Source organism: Pezoporus wallicus, unplaced genomic scaffold (genome assembly GCF_028554395.1).
Source record: "Pezoporus wallicus isolate ANWC-B61680 ecotype Strahan unplaced genomic scaffold, APGP_CSIRO_Pwel_v1 contig_6936, whole genome shotgun sequence".
Lineage (NCBI taxonomy): Eukaryota > Metazoa > Chordata > Aves > Psittaciformes > Psittacidae > Pezoporus > Pezoporus wallicus.
Window position 1 is genome coordinate 509059 of NW_026642285.1, and position 20270 is coordinate 529328.

Consider the following 20270-nt stretch of genomic DNA (forward strand, 5'->3'; position numbering starts at 1 on the left):
GCTCCTTTAGCAAAACTTTCATGGTTTTGTTAAAGTGTGACTTCCTCCTCCAGTCTCTCAGCCACTACATAATTTACCTGTACCACAAATTTAATACTATTTTGGAACTTATTTGGAAAACAATACTGAATACACCATACTGATACCCCGAAGACAAGTTCCTCTGCCACACTGCCAGAACGGGAAAGTAACTGTTTCTTCTGTTAATACATTTTTTTCCATGATTACTACTGTGGCTAAAAACATGAGATGACAAGGGATAGCTTTCAGAAATGGCACAAACTTGTAGAAATTACCTTTTCTCTCATGAGTCAATTGGGTAAAAACACTACTAAGAATGGCTGCATCACAGTACAGTGAGAATTGCTTTTAAATTAAAGGCAATCTTAAAATGTATATTCAAAAATTTGATAGATCAGGCATAAGCTTAGGTAAATAAATGGCAAGTTGTCATCATCTTAGGCTATATAGAAATCTATGCTTGACTGTCTTTGATACAATCAGTTTATATTAGTTTAACAAACCATTAACACTAAAAAACATCCTAGGAAGGAATCTTGTTTACAGGGCAGTATTATTAAAGTACTTCCAACTTCTGCTCTGCTGACACTGAGCCAGGCTGCATCCCACTGTTCAGGCTTCATGATCCACTATGAAATGCCTCTTCACAATGCAAAACAACCCCAACAAACCAAACCACAAAATCCCACAAACAAAAAAAACACAACCAAACCCACTGCTTTTTATAAAGATCACTGACACAAGGTTTTGTTCAGTGTTCACAAATTTGTTCAGAAAATTATGACCTGATTTTTAAAAGTTCTTCTGCTATAGAGATGCTAAATATATATATATATATATACTTTTTTCTTTGCTTTATTTCTACTGTAGTCTACCTCTGCTGATTCAGGTGGGCTGGAGAACACAGTAATTGGGAAAGAAATCTGGTAAAAAATATGAACAAGAGGAGGCCCACCCCCACTCTTACTGAAGTCAGTAGAAACATTTCCATTACCTCCTGCAGTCCCTGCATCCTGATACTGAAAAAAACCCCAAACGAACCCCAGCCCAAGATTTCAAATATAATAGCTCCAATTTTCCTTGGGCTGAATGTCAACCACTGTATTCAAACATTATTCTACTATGCCTGCTCTCCAGTTTGCACTCTGGTGCATGCCCACATCTTCTCATACCTGCTCTGACTTCAGCTGTAAACAAGAATCTGACTTTTAAAATCACCCCAAAGCCCCCAAAACAAAACCATCTTTCAGTATTCCTTGCTGAAAGGTGGTAGAAACAGAAACATTGCAGGATTATCCTTAAACAGTGGATGAGTGAATGGTGGATGTTAGTTTGACCACAGATATATGCATTTTGTTATACATATAGATATGTACATACTTACACAATCTCTATATACACATTATAAATATAATAAAATATTGCAAAAATATTAATTTTGCTCATATACCTGATTAAAGTGGACTAATTTTATGTTGCATTTATATGACCTACCCAGTTGATATGATGGTCTTGTTAGAAGCCCTGAAATTGCAACACTTGCAATTGTTGAAAAGTCTGTATTTCTGACAGTCACCTTGTGCCATGCCAAGAAGTTAGGTTGGAGGTGGGCCCTTGTGTCTCAGCATCAGGTGGAAGGACCGAGCAAAGTTGTTGGCCAGAGAGCAGCTGTGGGCCTCCTCTGCCAGGGGCAGGAGGAAGGCCAGGAGCAGGAGGAGCAAGAGGAGCAGTTGCAATGGTAGTGCTGCCCAGCACACTCGATGCAGGAATGAGCACACACCTCCAGAGTACTTCTGAAAGACACAAACCAAAGAGCAACTCAGAAAAATAAAAGACCTGGGGAGGTGCATTTCAAATACATCCAACTGCCAGGCTACAGAACAACCCACATTGTCCTTGCCCTAGGACCCAGCCTGGGTGCCTGTTACGTGGCAGCTGACTGAAGATGGTGCTTAAATGATGTCTTTAGAAGAATATTTCATTCTCAAGAATTCAGTGCTGCAAACTATTGTCTTCTAGAAGGAAAATGCTGCTGACTTTCTAGCAGACGAAAACAATTGCCTCCAACTTCATTCTCCAATTACAAAGTAGTGGTTACAAATGCTGACACGAAAGTGGCATTTGTACTCCCAGTGTATAGAACAGAAGGTCTGTATTAGTAACTCTCCAGCCAGTAAAATGCTAGTGATGATGTATGGAAGAGAGGAGCCAGCCTTCTGCTCCCTATCAGAAGAAAGGAGCTTCGGTTGCAGCTCATCCAGCTCACAGCCATCTCTCCAACAGCAACATGTTCTTTGGATTCTGACACTGGGGTCCACGAGGCTGGAGGTCAGAAAAGTGGCCCTGCAGTTCAACTTGTACCTTAACAGGCCTGTCTTAAACTCTTACGTGGTGCAAGAGAATGAGAGAAAACACAACAGTGTGTGACAGTGAAGACAACACTAAAGTCACATTTACTGCTGAGCAGCCACAGAAGGGACACACGAAGAAGTCCCACTACACTTTATGCTGCTGCAAACCTAGAGTAGCTCAATCAAGATCGTGAATTTAATCTGGATTAGCATGAACATGAGAGAACATATTTGTGGCTACAGAATTCAGAAAGTGAGATTTCCACTGGCAAGATTCCTGTATATCTCCTGCCCATCAGCAAAACTATGTATGTTTCACCAAAAAAAGGCCAACTCAACTGTCTGTAAGGGAGTCCTGAAAAAGAAGGCTCAACAGTCCATTAATTTCATCAAGCATGGATTTATAATCAGAACATAGAAATAATGTGGCTACAACATTATTGACCAACCTATGTCACGGATACCAACACAGAATGTCCACTGAAGTGGGACCCACACTTTCCACAAGAGTAAGCTAATCTGTTGTGTTCAAGCTACAGGTGATTTTGCTGCAGCAAAATTAGGGCTTCTGGCCTCTACTAGATGCTTGACTTAACAGGCAAGTACTCTGTCCCAGTACAGCACCGCCATCAATACTCCATGTGAAACATCAGAGAGAAGATAAGGAACAGAATGAAGGTAAAGTAATTACACCCTTTCCTACTTTTTAAGGATCTCTTTCTTCCACTGCTTTCTAAATTTCTCAGTCTCAGAATTTATTATGAAGGCAAATAAATAGTTGCAGTTACAGATCATGAAACAGTTGTGCTGTGAAATCCTTCTGCTGCAGTTGGTTTGCTTCCATTATATCTAAAGGCTGCAGAGATTTAATCATTGTGCGAAGCAGATGTAGAAGCAGCAGCACAACAGCTACTTGCTCTGTCATTTCTGGCCTGCAGCATCTGAGTTGTAACTTGCTTGCTCAGCAAGGTCAGCAAGCAACTCAGGTCCCTGGACAGTGGAACTGTCAGTAGTTGGGGAGCAATGAGTACCTGTCAGGGTGTAGGTGGGACTCTGACTTTAAGCACCATTGGGCAACTTCCTGGGTACAACTAGCATTTACCCACAAAATTAAACTTCAACAATGCGGCTGCACCACAGGAGTCACCTGCTCCTACTGTGACCTATTCTCAAACACTCACCAAAGCACCAGGTGTAAACAGCTGTATTAATGGGACCTTCCCTTCTTTAGCCCTGGAGTCCAGACCTAACATCCTTCATCTCCCATAGATTCCAGCAGCCTATGGGCTGAACAAAACCTGCAGGGCTTCTGTGTTTATAGTCAGTGCTACAACTGTTAAAGGCAGCAGCCACAACTTCTGATCAGAGTTTTCTGGGCTTGTCTCTGTGATGCCATGAAACAGCCACTCCTTGGTGCAATCAATATAAACCAATGGATGGACAGCTTCTGTTTTCATTGACTATTTCTCATTCGTAATTCTTCATTGCATTCATAATATGCAGCAATATGTCACATTTATTATAGTGTCCCATCTATAAGGAAGAAAGCCCCTTCCAGGTTCCAGAAGCCATGGACAAGTTTGTGCATATTAACAGGTGCAGTTTTGTTGGTGGAAGATCAGAATTACCTCTGCCTTGGGACAATTCAAACCATGTTCTTTCTTCTACCACTAAGGCATAATAAGATTTAACACTGATGTTGTTAAAGGGCAGGATCCTGTGACTGACCGTTCAATAGTTCATTGAACTTTATGGCTGGAAATCTCAAAAAATGTTCTCACAGACTCAAACTGAGAATTAAGAAGCTGCCTCTCACTGACACAGTTGTAAGAAGGTCTGCCAATCTTCCTAGCAGCACCTAAAGCTTTTGCTTTACAGCTGTCAATACTTCAGCATTGGATTTGACAGCTACTGCAATCTGAAACTGTTCTTTCATTGCAAACCAGCTGCAAGACCCATCTTCGCATTTAATGCCTTCTGCCTCTGAACTGGTGGGAAACAGTGGCTTTTCCACTTATGCCTCAACAATGTTCCTGCCATTGCCCAGGGACCAGCTGTCTTACTGTCCCACCAGTTTGTCGCTGGCTTCCTGTGATGACCACACTGCCAATTAGCCACCCACATTATTCCTACCCCAATTCTTTTACCGATCCAGCATTTGATTCAGAGTGGGTCACTGGCTCTGCCCTATCAATAAAGCAAAGGTTATTAATGCAAATTTCAGAAATGGGATGAGACAGAAATGTTACTAAGTGTCTTGTTTTCAGATCTATTGAAAAGAGCTGTAAAATAGCATTACTTTTCAAAGCTCATCTTCCAGGAGAAATTAATGTGAAATGGCTTTATTAACAACTGATCGTTGCTGGGTTTATAGGCATTTGTATTTGATGAACTTTTGTCTTTGCTGCCCAGCTTCTCTGTTTTGTTTGATCATGCAGCAAGGTTAGAATCTTGTATTTCTGACTCCATTTGTTGCCATGGGAATGACTCTGCTATGACAAACATGGTATTACGATGTCTCTGCAGGACTGAAGATGAGGCACACAGAAGCTGTGAGAGTTTGGTGCTTTCAGCAAATTTGCAATGATAAGCCCTTAATACATGAGGGCCCCAGCCTCCACACACTGAAATCCATGGGAGATTTACCATTAACTTCAGTTTCTGCAGCAGGATTCGGAACTACTTATTCATGAAGTTCAGCAGATACCCTTACTTCATTATTTATATGCCCAGGTTCTTGTGCACATGAAACCTACATTAGTTCTGTTGTTTTGTGCTTGCTGGAACAATTGGTGATATTATTTTTTGGGCTTTTTTTGGTGGTAGTGCTAGAGGTGTTATAGTTAAAGGATAGAAAATTGTGAAGGAGATGCAGTGATAACAGGAGAGATGATACAGTTGGAAGAAGCAAGGAAGGTTTTTTTCTCCAAGTGTGGAAAAACCCCAGCACTTCAATTTTACTAGGACTAAATCAAGGTGTTTGTTTAGGTCTGTGCTGTGAGAGAGAGATGCTTTCAGGCTGTGGTGACTTGAGACTATGGTACCAACATGGAATTCAGGAGGCCAAGGCTCAAACCTCTGCTTTGCTGGGCTCAGAGTCATCAGGGCTCTAGAATCTACTTGGAGTCAGGACAATACTCCCAACCCTTCAGCATATCATTCTGGGTTAGAAAAGGACATTCTGAAACAGTTCCACCTTTGCAAAAGACAGCGAACATTTAATTTCCATATGAGATCACAGGTGGGAACCACAACCCACAGTGTTACACAGTGGAATTCCTCTTTCCCAATCACTGGCTAATGGCATCAGTACAGCAACTACCCAGCACCCAGAGTGCTTACAGTGCATATGTCAGATCTAGGCTCCACAAAATATTCTGAAATCAAATTTTGCTCTGAGGAAAACTGGCAAAGCTCCAGTGAAGTCAACAGAACTTTAATTTCCACCGTCTTAGAAAAACAGCTGGGATACCTGGGTATTGAGCTGAAGTGTCAGAGACATTTTAGAAACACATGGAAAAAGAACAGGTTGAGATTTACAAAGAAAACATACTTTTAAAGTTCACCATCAAAGATAAATGTCCTCCGCCTTCTCCCTCAAAATACCAGGACAAGAAAGGACTATCAAGGGGTAGATGGTTGTGTTTTGTGTAATGCTAAATACATGCTTGTTACCAAATGAATTGCATTGGCTGTGAACATTCACATTTGTACTTGATTCATGTTGGGGCATTTGAATGACAAGCATCGGTTTAGATCTAGGGAATCCTCAGCACTTAAATCTGTTTGCAGTTAATAACTCCTTACCACATGCACCATGAAAAATCACTTTGATGGGAAACAGCAGAAAAGCACTTTAGAACTTGCTACATAATTCCTGTGTAAGTTGCTAAAGTGTTTTACTAAAAATCAGTGCGTTCCCGGTTTGCTATTGACCACATTCCAGGGTATATGAAAACACACTGTTAATCTAGCTATTTGAGGAAGCAGAGAAATATAGCATCTTAAACCATGCTCATTAGTGGGTATTTGCTGCTGCTTGTACGTGACCAGCATGCCTGATACAAATCATACCTGCACCACTGAATCAGTGATCTAGTAGATTTAGTTTGGATTTATTCTTCTCAGAGCATTTCATGAGAGACTGCCCTGGGAAATGCACTGCTGCCTGAAAATTCCTACTCTATCCATGGATAAAGGTACCAATGCCCTAATGTCCTACAGACACTATATAGACAGAGACACCAACAGCCATGATGCTTCATGTCAGTGCTGTACGCAGCCCAAGTTCCTATTTTCTACAGCAATCAACACAGATGCTCCTCCAGCTCAGGCAGTTTCCTCAGCCTTATGTAGATTGCCCATCTAGTTATCAATTAGTGAATCTTTTTTCCAGATACTTGTCCAGTTTCCCCATGAGCTTACAAAAACTATCCAAAGTCCTCAATATCCTTTAGCAAGGTGTTCCATAGGCCAAGCAACCGACATGAACAAATCCCTTGCGTTAGCTTTGAACCTGGCTCCTAGCTCTTTCTTGTGGAAGACATGTAGAGTCAACCCCTATCTACATTCTCTGCACCATTCATGATTTTGTAAACCCCCAAATTAAATGCTTAGACATGATGAATCCAAGCCTACCTCCACAGTGAGAAGGTCACAACATAATGGGCTTCAACTATAGCAATAGGGACAGAGGAAGTACATCTTCGTAGGAATACATAGGCCTTCAGAAGGATCACCTACATAAGTATGAATTCTATCACTTCATTATTCCTCTGAAAATGAGCAGAGCTGCCAGGAAGGCTGCAACAGCAGCTTACCATGTCCCTTTCATTCAGAATATTAGCATGCCATCACCAAGCACCATCCCTTTTTTGGTAAAGCAGTTGCTTTATCAGTGATATTTTGCTTCTGAGAGGCCCTGGGTTTCTGCCACTTGAGATCCCACTGGGTGCTAATTCAGTTGCCACTTACAGAGACAGGTTATTGACAAGAAAAAAAGTGATCAGTTCCAGGGGAGCATAGGCTGCTCTCTCAAACCAAAGCAAACTGGTTTGGAAGTGGGCCTCTCATCAGCTCTCAACTTAGAGCCATCAGCATTCCTCTCTAAGATAAGCAATATATTGCAAATCACAGCTGGTCTTTTCAAGAGGGAAATAATCTGGGAGAGTTAGATACTACTGCCACCATAGAACACATCCAACATGCTCTTCAGCAAAGCTGTGGCTCATTCCCATACACCATAGCAGGAACTAAGAGTTGGATACTGTCAATCAGAGGTTATGTGGCCTCTGTAAAAGGACCAGCAAGCCACTGGGTTCAGAACAGTACTTTTGTAAATGCAAACACTGCCCAGGTTAGGCAACCAGCAGTGAGGAATGAATAAGGATGGCTGGTATGCCTTTGAGTCCTGTGCTTATCATTCTCCGCTTCATAAAGAGGTACCAAAATGACTGTGCTGAAGGGAGGTTAACTGAGGTCACACAAGCAATTTTAGCTCCGATATTTTCTGTCTTCAGATTGCTTGACTTTGCAACCTTGATATTACTTCCAATTGTGAAGATCATAAGTGTATGTATGTAAATAAGTATACAGGCAAATTACAGGCTTTGTTTTCTCCCTTAGGGAAGATTCTGGAGTATCTCAACATGGCTGGATGATAAGCTAGAATATTTGATGAAGGCTTCATTTAAAAGAAACAGAAAACACCATCAGTTTGTATCTGAGGTTTTAGCAGTCACATATGGCTGATATTTCAGAATTTCTGCTGCAGAGTTGCTTAGAACCAAGTACTGTGCCATACGCTATTGTGACACAGATTTATAAAGGTTAGCTCCTGTGTGCATATACCACATGACAAGCTTTTAGGAGAAGCATGCCACAGGACAAGAGCTACAGCCTGATCTGTTCAAGTAGTACTGATTTTTATAATTCTCCAGGCCTAAGCAAGAAGAAGTCCTGGTTTGGCCTGATCTTCAGAACATCAGTGGAAACTACTTTCATTTAATCTGGAAAGTGTTTGACATGTGCTAAAAGTTAGGAAGCACGGTGGAAGACTACTAAAGTGGTAGGTAGGATGGGTTGCTAAAAACGTCTTAGCTCCACATTATAAGAATATGGAAGGTCAAACTTCCAGTAAGGCAATTTTGAAGCACATTTTCATATCCAACAGCAGGCAGTGAGTTACACTTAGTTTCTTGTATTTGCAAAAGATTCAGAACAGGGTGAGATGTTCTTAAACCACTTGTACTAGTTTTGGCCAGAATAGAGCTAGCTTTCTTCAGAGCAGCTTGTATGGGGCTATGCTCTGGATTTGTGATTAAAACAGTGTTCATAACACACCCCTGTGCTTTTGCTGAGCAGTGTACACACAGCATCAAGACCTTTTCTGCTTCTCACACTGCTGCAAGTGAGTAGGCTGTGGGTGAACAGGAAGCTAGGAGTGGGGACAGGTGGGACAGCTGACCCCAACTGACCAGAGGGATATTTCCTACCATATGACAACAGACTCAGCAACAAAAACTAGGTGTAGGAGAGTTTTACTAGGAAGCTCATTACTTGGGAACTGGCTGGCCATCATTTTGCTGGTGGTGAGATACCGGGGGTTTTTGTATCACTTGTTTTTCTTTGTTTTGCTTTTCCATTTTCTTCTTTTACTTATTAAACCGCTTTTATCTCAAGCCACAGATTTTCTCACTTTTACCCTTCCAGTTCTCCCCCATCTCACTGCAGGGGCAGATGGAGTGAGTGAGCAGCTGTGAGAGGCTCATTGAAATTAACCTGGTTCTATTAAAAACATAAGAGTACTCCACCAGATTTAATACACTGATAAGCAATACAATTTATCCCAATAAATGTATTTTGTATTTAAAGGCAATGCTGTACTACTTTTAGAAGGAGAGTTATCAGCAGTTAGTATAGAATCATAGAATAGTTAGGGTTGGAAAGGACCTTAAGATCATCTAGTTCCAACCCCCCTGCCATGGGCAGGGACACCAAAGTAGCTGGATGACATTTCAGTGTATCTGAAATTTAGCAGAAGACATCAGTGTTCTACCTTTATTCAGGAAGGCAGGGAAGGAAAACAACTTCTCCCAGTTTCCAACTTCCACTCAGCCTTGCAATTTTAAATTAACTAATTAAATTTGGCATAGAAGGAATAAAATCTGAAATATAGACAACATGCTCTGGAACCTGTAGAAGAAGCTACTGGTATCAAAAGCTGGTTCATCACATCAGCAATGTATGTTTCCAGCTGCTTTACCAGCAATTCCTCTTGAGCCAAGGTTTAACTTTCCTTACTCACTGTACATAATTTGAGTGCTATTTGCATTTTGTTTAAATAATTTTAAAAGTAAGCCATCACATTTTTAAAGACTAATACATATACAATATGGGCTGCTGACTACAAGATTTTTTCCTACCATGCTTTTTACAGTAGTGTTAAAAACATTTTTCAAGTATAGACTGGAAATTGGTTTTGTTCTGCTATTGTCAGCAAATACCTCTCATTACCTTTCAGCGTACGGAGAAATAATCTATCTACAAATGAGATACTGAAAACTGAGGAAAGGATACTTTTTAATGGGTCTTTTCCATTTTACTGAGAAGATTGCAAGTGGCTAACACCCAGCAGGACTTCAGGAAAACAAATGGGCCACATACTTTTAATAGAGAGGCACCACAAACACAGGCATGTACACACAATGCTGTGCATTTCTGTAATGTGAATTTCTGCCATGAAGAATTCCTGTCGTATCTGCACTTGGGAAGAGCAGAACATATTGTTTTCTTCCTGGCAAGCTGTGGCAGCTCTTGCTTTGCACAGTTTCCTGAATGACTGCATTAATTTGATAGACTCCAGATCAATGGTGTCTCTAAGTAAGATTAAATTATATGCTCCTTCTGTCTGCGTGTTATAGGAGATTACTTTTAGCAGAATTTGAAATGAAGCAATTAGCTGACCATTGATGTAATGAATCCTAATTACTTTGTTTGTACAAACAATAAAGCCAGAATCATTTGTTTAGCAAGGAAGTGTAATTACTCTGAGCACTCAAGAAATAAAATCAAACAGTGCTACCTAGACCTGTAAATAATGAATCTTTGACTTCCTATTTATACTAAGAATGCTCATGGAATATTTTCAGGTAGCTGGGAGCCAACCTTTGAAAGTAACATTTATCAGAGTTATTATTTTGTTGATTATGTTCTTGGGTGTGCTAGGTGCCCTGAATAAATATCCATCTACACTGCACTGTCACTGGTACCTGCTAAAAATTCACTGCAGCCAGTGCAATTTCCTGCAACTGTTTTTTGTTAATCAACAAGAAGTTGCTCACATCACAATCATTAGCCTGTACCACTCCCAAGAGCACCAGTGGCTAGGTGCATGTCCTCAGCAAAGGATGAAAGATCAGAAAAAAAGCACATTACTATACATGGAGCAAACACTCCTCTGCCCAACATTTAGCCATCCAGGCTAGAAATGGAACAAAAGTGGAAGGCTGAGACTGGCCACAGCTGGGTCTTCCTCTTCTCCCTGTTGATCTGCTGCTGCTGCAAAATCTTCACAGCTCTAACAGGAAACAAGCAGAGTCACCGGGGACCTCGTGCTGCAGAAAGCTGAGGTCAGTCCAAAATTACGTGTGATTCTGCAACCTCTGCTAAATTTGTGTGACCCAAAAGCAGGAGGGAGCTGACAAAGTAAGAGATCCCACTGCATGTGAACTGACTTCATGTTGCAACTACAGTGATGCAGCCCCCAACCATGTGTATTTTCTGCAGATATTAATTCCTGATATCACCCATTCTCTCAGGGTAGTTGATGTCCTTCACTATGGTTTTGAAAGGAGATTCAAAACATACAAAAAAATATTTTGCCTAATCTTTCTTTCATTTCTGGCTGCACTTCAGGTGTTAAATATAAACTTAAAATGAACTGCAGAGCCACAAATTCTGCAGCTGATTTGCTTTTCCTCTTCTCTCAGCCTGAACAGTGAACGTTATTTTCTGGTTCTCTTAAGTGGTGATCTATGATCTTATCGCAGTACACACTCACATCCTGATAAACCCCTTAGCCTGAATGAAAAAAAAGACACCTCTGCTTATAGCACTTGGATTCTCATTGTTGTGACACTTAAACACAGAATGAATGCTTCAAGCAAAATCATCCTGAAGCGAGCAAGGTGTAAGTGACTGTAATGTGTACTGGCTGAAGGGAAACTGAAAATCACTTGCTGGTACAATAAGAGCTGTTTCCATCATGCTTACAAGGTATTTCAGTTCATTCCCACCCCAAGCTGTTTCTCTTTGTTTATGTTCAGTAGCTGTTAAAAATTCACAGAACACTTTTTTTTGGGGGCTCTTGCTGTAGGCCTAATTGTCAAGAGGTTGCTGCTTGCCATTATGTTATTCCAGTATCCTCGAAAATTAATGGAAGACTTTAGTTGCTTTCAGAGAAGTTAAGAAGGAATAAATACCACCTGCCCCAAGGCAGTAGGACAGATGAATTAAAAAATGGTATCTAAATGTGCAGTGGAGATGTGCTTCTGCCTTAAGCTTCTCTATTATTTTCCCTACAAACAACCTGACCCAACCAAATCATATGAAAGCAGAGAATTCCTTGGTCGGTCGTCTGGACTATCCTTCTTTGAGGGAAAAGCATCACTACTAAATGTTTGGCTGCCTCTACACCAATTACTAAATGTCATACTGTTTTTCCAGCCTGAAAAATTCTGGTGACTTTAGTGGATGACCACCAGGGGTACCAAACAATCAATGCTAGGCCAGACAAACAAGAATATAAACTGAAATTGGTCAGTATTTCATGGGGAAAAATACTGGAGATGCTATTCCACATTTGAGTGCCAGAGGAATATCTCATTGAAATAAGGGAAGTCTGATTTCTGGCTATACTACAAGTACACTGTGCTGCATCCTTTAAATACTGGTCTCTTCTAAAGAGATGTTGCAACAGGAGAAATCAAGGGTTTGATTTAGCTTAAGATGATTAAGTGATTATATTCCTGCAACACATTATTCACCCAATCTACTTTGTGTTGGGTAAATAATGCCTTATTCTATTCCTCCTGAAAACAAATGGAAAGTGAGATGACAGTACAAAGTAGAAGCTAACAGTATCTATAAACAAAACAAATTGTGACAGAGAGAAAAGACTCAGTTCAACACTGCTCAGGTCAACAGTAAACTTGCTGACATAAAAATGGAATCAGAAAAGCTGCTTGGGTTTAATAAGAAACTGGTAGCATTTTGGTTTCTTTAAGCTTTTCTTTATCATCTCCTGTACTGCATCCGTTTCTTATGTGATCACTTCCAAAAGAAAATCCTTCACAGGAGGAATTCTGCTGCTTAAAAGTATTTAGTCTAATAACATTAGACAAATCTTTTGACTGTTTCTGGTTTTCTGCATTAGAAGGTGGGCTGAATGATCCAACACAATTTTTTCAGAAGTATCTGAAGTCCCATTTTCAAAATTATTTTAGGCAGTTGACCCCTAAATCCTTTAGAAGCAGACCTGGGCTGTTCCTTAAGTCTCTTCTGAAAAATTAATTTAGTTCATATAGCATATAGATGTATAAAAACGGAGTTCCCCGACTCGAGATGGGTATTTAGCTTCTATAGCTACAGTAAACGTAGCTCAAGAGTTAAAATGGTGTAATATGTTTCCATCTAAAATATGAGGGAAATAAATTGCTTCTTTAGAAGAGGCACTTAGCAAGCAAATTAATCTCAAGAAACTTTAGAAAAGTTTAAGTTAAACTAATTATCTGCAAGATGCCTGATAAAACATTTTAGCTTAATGATAGGAAACTGTCATACCTTTCTGAATCTGTCTGGTTCTTCAGAAGTTCCAGGACTCTGTTTAAAAAAAGAGAAAGAAAGAGAAAACCAAAAGCAGCATGAACTTAAGATCCCAGTGGAGCCTATAAATGAGTACTCACCTCACACAGGATGCTTCTTTAAAATTCATGGTCATCTGGACAGGGTGAACCAGCAGAAGAGTTTCGTCTGGGTTTTTTTGGGGTTTTGTTTTTTTTTTTTTTGTTTGTTTTTTTTTAATGAACTTCTTAACACACATTAGGCAAAAAGCTGATGTTTTCAGGTTCCTGCCCATTTGAATCACATGAGCAGTTCTACCAGCAATAGCTTTGCCTTTACTGACGCCTATTGACTGCATTTATGCTTACACAAGGTTTTGGTCAACAAAGCAAAATGCATTACAATCAACTGCAAACAGTTCTTCAATATGCTCCTTATTAACAGAGGTCATGCTTATCTTCACGTACACTTTCAAGGATTTGTATTCTAAATAAGCTTTGGATTTGAAGATAAGGTTTCCCAAAGCAGAAAATTTTCAGGAATGTAGAGTTTTAGGTGCCTGAGTTCCGATACCTTCCATACTGAAAGTACCAAATGCATACCTGTAAAGTCTATTCCTCAAGATTATGGTATCTTGAAGTTTAACACATATTCAAGTACTTTATTATGTATGTTTACACTAAGAACAAGGAAATTATCTTTAGCATGCCCTGGAACACCTTATATACGGGGATGAATTCTGCCACACTTAGCATGTCTTGTACACAGCTCAGTAACTTCTTTTAATCATTTGGTTCTTGCATTAAAATGCCTATTCTTTATTTCACGTCAAATCCTTGGCCCATAAAGACAGTTTCAAAAAGGACTAGGTCCTTCTGTGCATAGTTACTTTCTGAGTCAGTTCAGCTAGTGACTATTCTGATCACACTGTCTTCCAGTAGATGACAAAAATAATGAACAGTGAATATATTCTTACTGGAGGAACCATTAAATAAAAATTATAATTTGGTGGAGAATACTATGGCTATATTTGTTCTGTCTTTGATAGCATTTACTAGAAAGGGTTTTAATTATGCAGACACAGACACACATACTCTTAAATTACGACTAGCAGCATGAAGCAACCTAAAAGGGCAATGGCGAAGATCAGCAACTGTGAATCGAGTGCTGTAACCTACCAGGGTACTCATGGACTCTTTCAGTATAGATTTGTAAAGCATCCACTGGTAACGGAGGTCCTCCAGATCTTCAGAATATTCAGTGACAGGCTGACTATGAAGAAGCTCCTCAAAGAGATGCTGACCATCAGGCACGCGAGACTGCAGCTCCTGCAGGCAAAGACAAGATCAGCAGAAACCCAGAATTCAAGAAGGCCCCACTTTTAAAATCTGGTGTTCAAAAGAACAGTGGTACTAAATCAAACAACTGGGCACTCTGGACTAGTGTATTTTTTTTTGTTATTAATTTTTTGGCCTGAAACGGTATCAAAAGCTCCACTCCCCTGCAGGAAGTGGATTTGTGTTTGTTTAATTGCTTACAGCATCCATTATCATTGCATCTGGCTACATTCAACAAAAAGAGAACATGTGAGGCCAAATACCAGACATCGATTTTGATCAGATTGTTTTAATGAACACCTTTTGCCATATCATGCTGGAAATGTCCAGTCCAACAGCTAGATGTCAGGCTGCTCCCTTCCTACCACTCCAGCTCTAACAGATCTTTCTTACTAGAAGGGGTGAAATACTTGTCCTAAATTCCTGAGCTTCATCTACTCTAAAGTATCCTAAACCAAAGAGTGTAGTGTTTGAGTTTTTGTTTGGTCTTTTGTCTGGTTTGGAGGTTTTTTGGTGGTGGTAGGCTTTTTTTTGTCCTCCTTGTTTTGGAGGGGGAAGGGGAGTTTGTTGGGTTTTTTTTGTTGGTTTATTGGTGGGATGTGTGATTTTTGGGTTTGTTTTAATTCTGAAAGAACTGTTTCCATCTTTGTCTCCATCTTAATTCCCTGAAAACTAACCTCCAGTTTGCTCTTGCGTGTTTTAATTTCCTCTGTGGAAGATGAAGCCACATCAAGAATTTTGGTCAGTTTCTTTTTTTCTCCTTGTAACCACTCTTCAAATTCTTGTAGAAGCTTCAAGTAGCTGCTTGTATGTTGCCCTTCTTCAATCCTCTCCTAGGTTACAGAAAAACAGGAACAAAAAAGGCCTTACTGTTAAGTCAGATGTTTCCTCTGAAGGCCTGATTGCAAGATCTTAACCTCCAACACTGTAACCCATAGTATCATAGGAAACCAATAAAATTGTTCTTGTGAGGCTGATATGAAGTCAGATATAGAGTGCCCTCTCACCTGCTTATGGTTGGGATCTACACCTGAATGATGGAACACAGGTCCAGACATCCATCTAGTGTCTGCAAATTCTATTTTCTTCTTATTATCAACCACTGGTTTACTTAACTGCCACTTCTTGAGAAGACTTGAAAACACAAAATGGGAGACACCAATGTAGTTAAACATGATGAAACATCACATTTTGACTGGGTCTGTGGGGGACACCTAAGGTGAAATAGCACTATTATTGTTATTAATAGCACTATGACTATTAAAGTTATTTCCAACGTATTTTTAACAAAGTAAGATCAAGACAGGAGTATCTCAAAGCAGCACCAGTCCACATGTTCTGATATTTCCAAGTGTTTTGTTTGCTTTCATTCAGTGGAGTGAGGGAATTAAAAAAATACAAACTTAACAATGTATCTTCACATCTGGTAACAACAGGCAGTACAATGAAGCCTTCCTCAGTCACTCTATTTTTATGCCTATTTTGATACTATGTATGAATATAATTACACATGTAGCACAGTATTAAATTTTAATACAGTAGCAGTTTGGCATTGCACAGTGAGGTCAAAATAAATTAAGCTCAATAAATATATTACATTTTATATAAAAAACAGAATTTATTATATAAATATACAGGATCACAGAATCTATAAATGTAACTATATAAATCTAAATATAAATATATTTATTATAATAAATTTGCCAGGTCAGAGAGGATTTGAGCTCTGTTTATCCTCCTGCAGGTTTGAAAAAAGAACAAATCACAGTGTAGATACAGCCTCTTTGGAAATATCTCCAGATCAGAGAGTTAGGAGAACAGATTAGCAGAAGTCAACTGTCTATGTCCTATTTCCTCTGACATAAACTGGTAAGTACCAGGGTTAGCCAGGTCTCAAGGAGGCATTGCCTACACCAAGCATGAAGTAAAGGCAGCTTCACAGACTGCTCTGCCCCCTGGATTCTTTAAAATGGTTTTCTTAAGAGTAATGACTTCCAGTTTACAAAATAATTAAATAAAATTTCATCTTGCTCCTAACATTCTAACATGGCTGCTCATTTTCACAGCACACAGCATAAAGCATCAACTGTGCCTGGTCATATAGCAGCATACATATCTTACCAACATATCATCCTCATATCCCTTGAAGAGACATGAGGAAATGTCACATGAACACTTACCGAGTTTCCATCTCCTTCAGCAGTCTCCATGATTCCTCCAGCTGATCCAGCTCTGCCTGGACATGGGCAGTCTCCTCTGGGGAAGAATTCTCCATGACTAGTTTTCCATAAGCTTTCACAAGGCACAGCTGGAGCTCCTTATCTGGTAAGTCAGCTAGCCATTTCTGAAATGTACAGCCCTTACAGTTACTTCTAGGTATCCTGGGTAAAGCAGAGGCTATGTCAGACTGAAGGCCATGTTCAGTCGAGGACTATGCTGGTTCTGTTGGCACTAGCTAGAACATGCCTAGCAGGGGAAAAAAAATATGCTGTGGATTCTTGCAAAGAGCCAACATAGGTCAAAGAGCTGATGGCAAAACTTAAAGGGTACAAGCTGTCAATGCACCCCTTCAGTAGCCTTCCCATGAAATATCTTGTCTGTCCCTTGTGAAGGAAAAAGCTGCCAGCTGAAGTAACCCATCAGAGTGAATTGAGCATGCAAAATAGCTTTTTGCTGTGTGGCAGTATCAGCTGTGCAATAGCTCAGTTCAATACAGTATAATGTTAGCTAACAGGGTAATAACGTTCAAGGTATTGATGAGTGCATACAGGCCAAGGTAGGTGTTCTCCCGAGAGATCACCCTGGCAGAAGAGCTCCCTTTAAAACCAGCTATCCTTTGATAACACTTCATCCATCTCAATAGTTCTTAGCCATTTCTCACTGTTCTTGTTTTTACCTAGCTCCGCATCCCACAACAGTGTGAGGGATGTGGAGCTAGGCAAAGCAGGAAGGCGGCAGTAAACAACGATCATTGCAGGAGGAACAAGCCACCATTGCTCTCCCCAGCCAGGAAACCCTCACCAGAAAAATCCTGCCCTTAATGTCTGAATGCCGCAAGGTGAATAATTAACGTCTTACACCAAGATGTCGTTCTCACCTTAAGGTCTGCCACCTGGCCCTCAGTGTTCTGGTCTCCTTCAGCACCCTGGTAGGGCTCAATCATCTCCGTTGTTAGTATGATCCACTGCTGAAGGTCAGAGAGTTTGTCTTTATATGCATAGTGCTTCTGAATGCGCTCTTCACTCCGTTGTATCATCATCTACAAACAGTAAAAATTTGTCAGTAACTGAACAGACAAAAAAATCCCCAATTTCATTACTGGATCTAATAAGTAACTACTGAGAATTTCATGAGCAAGAAGGGAAAAAGAAAAACAAACCGATCTGTTAATGAGACACAGAAAACTTTGTCCTTTAACATCAGTGGCATAGAAAACACCTACAGGAGCCTGCAGGCCTGAATTCAGCCACATGGGAGGGGGGGGGGGGGGAGGGGGCATTAAGCACTAAAATAGCTCCCTTCTCAGCTGAAACAGAAAAAAGATTATGTTTGGGTTTTTTAATACTCCAGTCAGTATTAAATATATCTTATACTTCCGGAATCAGAAATTTCCTGAATCAGAAGTTACTGCACAGAATTTTTTTGCAAAAGTCCAGTTCAGCAATAAATAGGATTATTGAGATTGAAACTAGAATTTCACAGTATGTATGATAAAGTGTTACCCTAATACACATTTCCATGGTGACCTGCACAACTAAGGCAATTTTATAAGCTTTTCTTTTGAGACTGCTTTGGAATGGGCTGTCCTTTTATAGCTATGTCTATAAACTACAAAATGCTTCAGGTCAAAACTAGTACTTGCACAACTGCAACGCTGTTCTTAACTTTTTAGGTCACGAAACTATGAAAACCAAACAGTTTGGTATAAAACCACTCTCCAGGAATCTGTGAATAAGCCGAGCACCTCCATGATAATGTAACTATAAGGTCTTTAGATCAGAAATCCCAGGCCCACTCCAGATATGATTTATATAGACGGAAGAACTGTGTGGATGGTATCCTGTCCCAAAGGCAATCACATTACAGATATTCAGAGAATCCTGGAAGAGTTATCAATGTCTTGAATTCAATACCTTCTTCTCTGAAATGAAAATATTGTCACTTAAAGGATATAACCCCATATGCTTACAGATTTTTAAATATTTTTAAATAGTGGCAACTGAAAACTCCTCAGGCCATGAAAACCTCTTCCTTATGTTACCTTCAGTGCTATCTTCAGGGCCTGGGAGTCAGATGAAAGTTGGTTCATTTTATGCTTGTGGGTGGTATTTGACCGAACAAGCTTCTCTACCTCCTCCATTTGTGCCACAAGCTCTGCCAAGTCATCTTGGATCATCTGCAGAGGAAGATTCCATATGGGTGATATGCTAGGTATGGTGTGGACTTTCACAAAATGTATAATAAAAGGTAGTTTCACTTGACAGTATGAAAACAAACAAAAAAAAACAGGAATAATCACTGTCATTAAGAAAACTTACTATTTGGTGCCTAGGAGTAAATGTTTCCAAAAGAAATGGTTGGATGTCCTTCCAACATTACCAGTTGATAACAAAGAAGGTAAGTTGCTGGAAAGCCACCAGAGGAGACAGAGTATAATCAGCTAAGTACTACTAAGAGCTATGGTGATAACACCTCTATGGTCACCACAGGTGAAGTGGCACCATACAGCTGAATCACCATAGCTCACCAGGCCAAAAGGGAAGAGTCACATCCCTTCTCTCTTCCCCTCCTGTTCTTCTCTGCCTTCTTCCAGCTATGTAGTCCCACTGCATGCCTTGAATTGGCTCTATTGCACGTTGGACCCTTTGCTGAATCAGTTCAAAACACTAACCAAGCAGAAAATTATAATTTTTTTTTTTTTCTGATCTTGGCCAGCTCAATCAGCCTGTGGAGTAAACCCAGAATATGTCAAAGCTGTGATGAGGTAAAGAGCAGGAAGGGGGAGGAATACAGAAGGAGGTAGGCCAATGGGAACTCCCTGCTTTTGAAGGAAGTTAGATTGGTTCAGGTTATCTTTGCAATTTCACTCCCAGTGGGAAGTATCAGGATACAATTTATTTTAGCAATCAAACTAGCCCCGAAAGGTGTAGGACCAACAGCTTCCAGCTGCTTGCTCCTTCCCACAAGCACAATTTGCCAATTCTTCAGCTGCAATGCTTCAATTTCATTTACTCCATACTATGAAATAGATCAAATGAAATAGAGGAGACAAGATATGAATTCCTAATGCTAATAAAATATGGACAAACAGGACCACAATTAACTGAGGATATCACAGTCAAACATTACTGTAATGTACCTGAAGTCTCTGGAGTTGTGTCTTTTTACCCAGGAGGTCAGGTTTCAGTTCCTTCTCTAGATCCAACTTAGCTTTAATGGCAGATAATTTCTTCTGCAAAGGTGCGAAACCAGCATCAAAGTGCTTATGTTGAGATAGCAAATTGTAGATGGAGAAAGAAGAAAAAAGATACAGCATTCAACATATATCCTTTGGCATTATCTTTCGTCAATGTCCACTTCATACTCAGAACAAACACCAAGCTACGCTATTAACAGACCACAAAATTATTTGAATATTTGATCAACCTAGAAAAACAGACTCAGCACAGCTGGTTAGTACTAAATTTATATTGATGTAACTGGCTGAGTAAAAGATTTA

The 20270-nt window shown here is 40.0% G+C and overlaps 1 protein-coding gene across 9 annotated transcripts in view; it reads right to left on the reverse strand.

Annotated features, from left to right (window-relative positions):
• Positions 1–1560: 1560 nt before the first annotated feature.
• The window catches only part of SYNE3 (spectrin repeat containing nuclear envelope family member 3), a 60139-nt gene continuing 41429 nt past the window's right edge, over positions 1561–20270 (reverse strand). For 5 of the 9 annotated variants that reach the window (XM_057428385.1, XM_057428386.1, XM_057428389.1 and 2 more), the window contains exons 10-18: positions 19911–20033; positions 18813–18947; positions 17649–17810; positions 16732–16895; positions 15559–15685; positions 15229–15384; positions 14393–14542; positions 13215–13253; positions 1561–1814 (exon numbers count right to left, since the gene is read on the reverse strand). In XM_057428385.1, coding sequence (XP_057284368.1) covers positions 1617–1814; positions 13215–13253; positions 14393–14542; positions 15229–15384; positions 15559–15685; positions 16732–16895; positions 17649–17810; positions 18813–18947; positions 19911–20033 — 1254 coding nt within the window. In that variant the 3' untranslated portion in view covers positions 1561–1616. Of the gene's footprint in view, positions 1815–13214; positions 13254–14392; positions 14543–15228; positions 15385–15558; positions 15686–16731; positions 16896–17648; positions 17811–18812; positions 18948–19329; positions 19790–19910; positions 20034–20270 lie in introns of those variants that run through there. The other 4 variants (XM_057428382.1, XM_057428390.1, XM_057428383.1 and 1 more) reach the window with 4 other exon arrangements.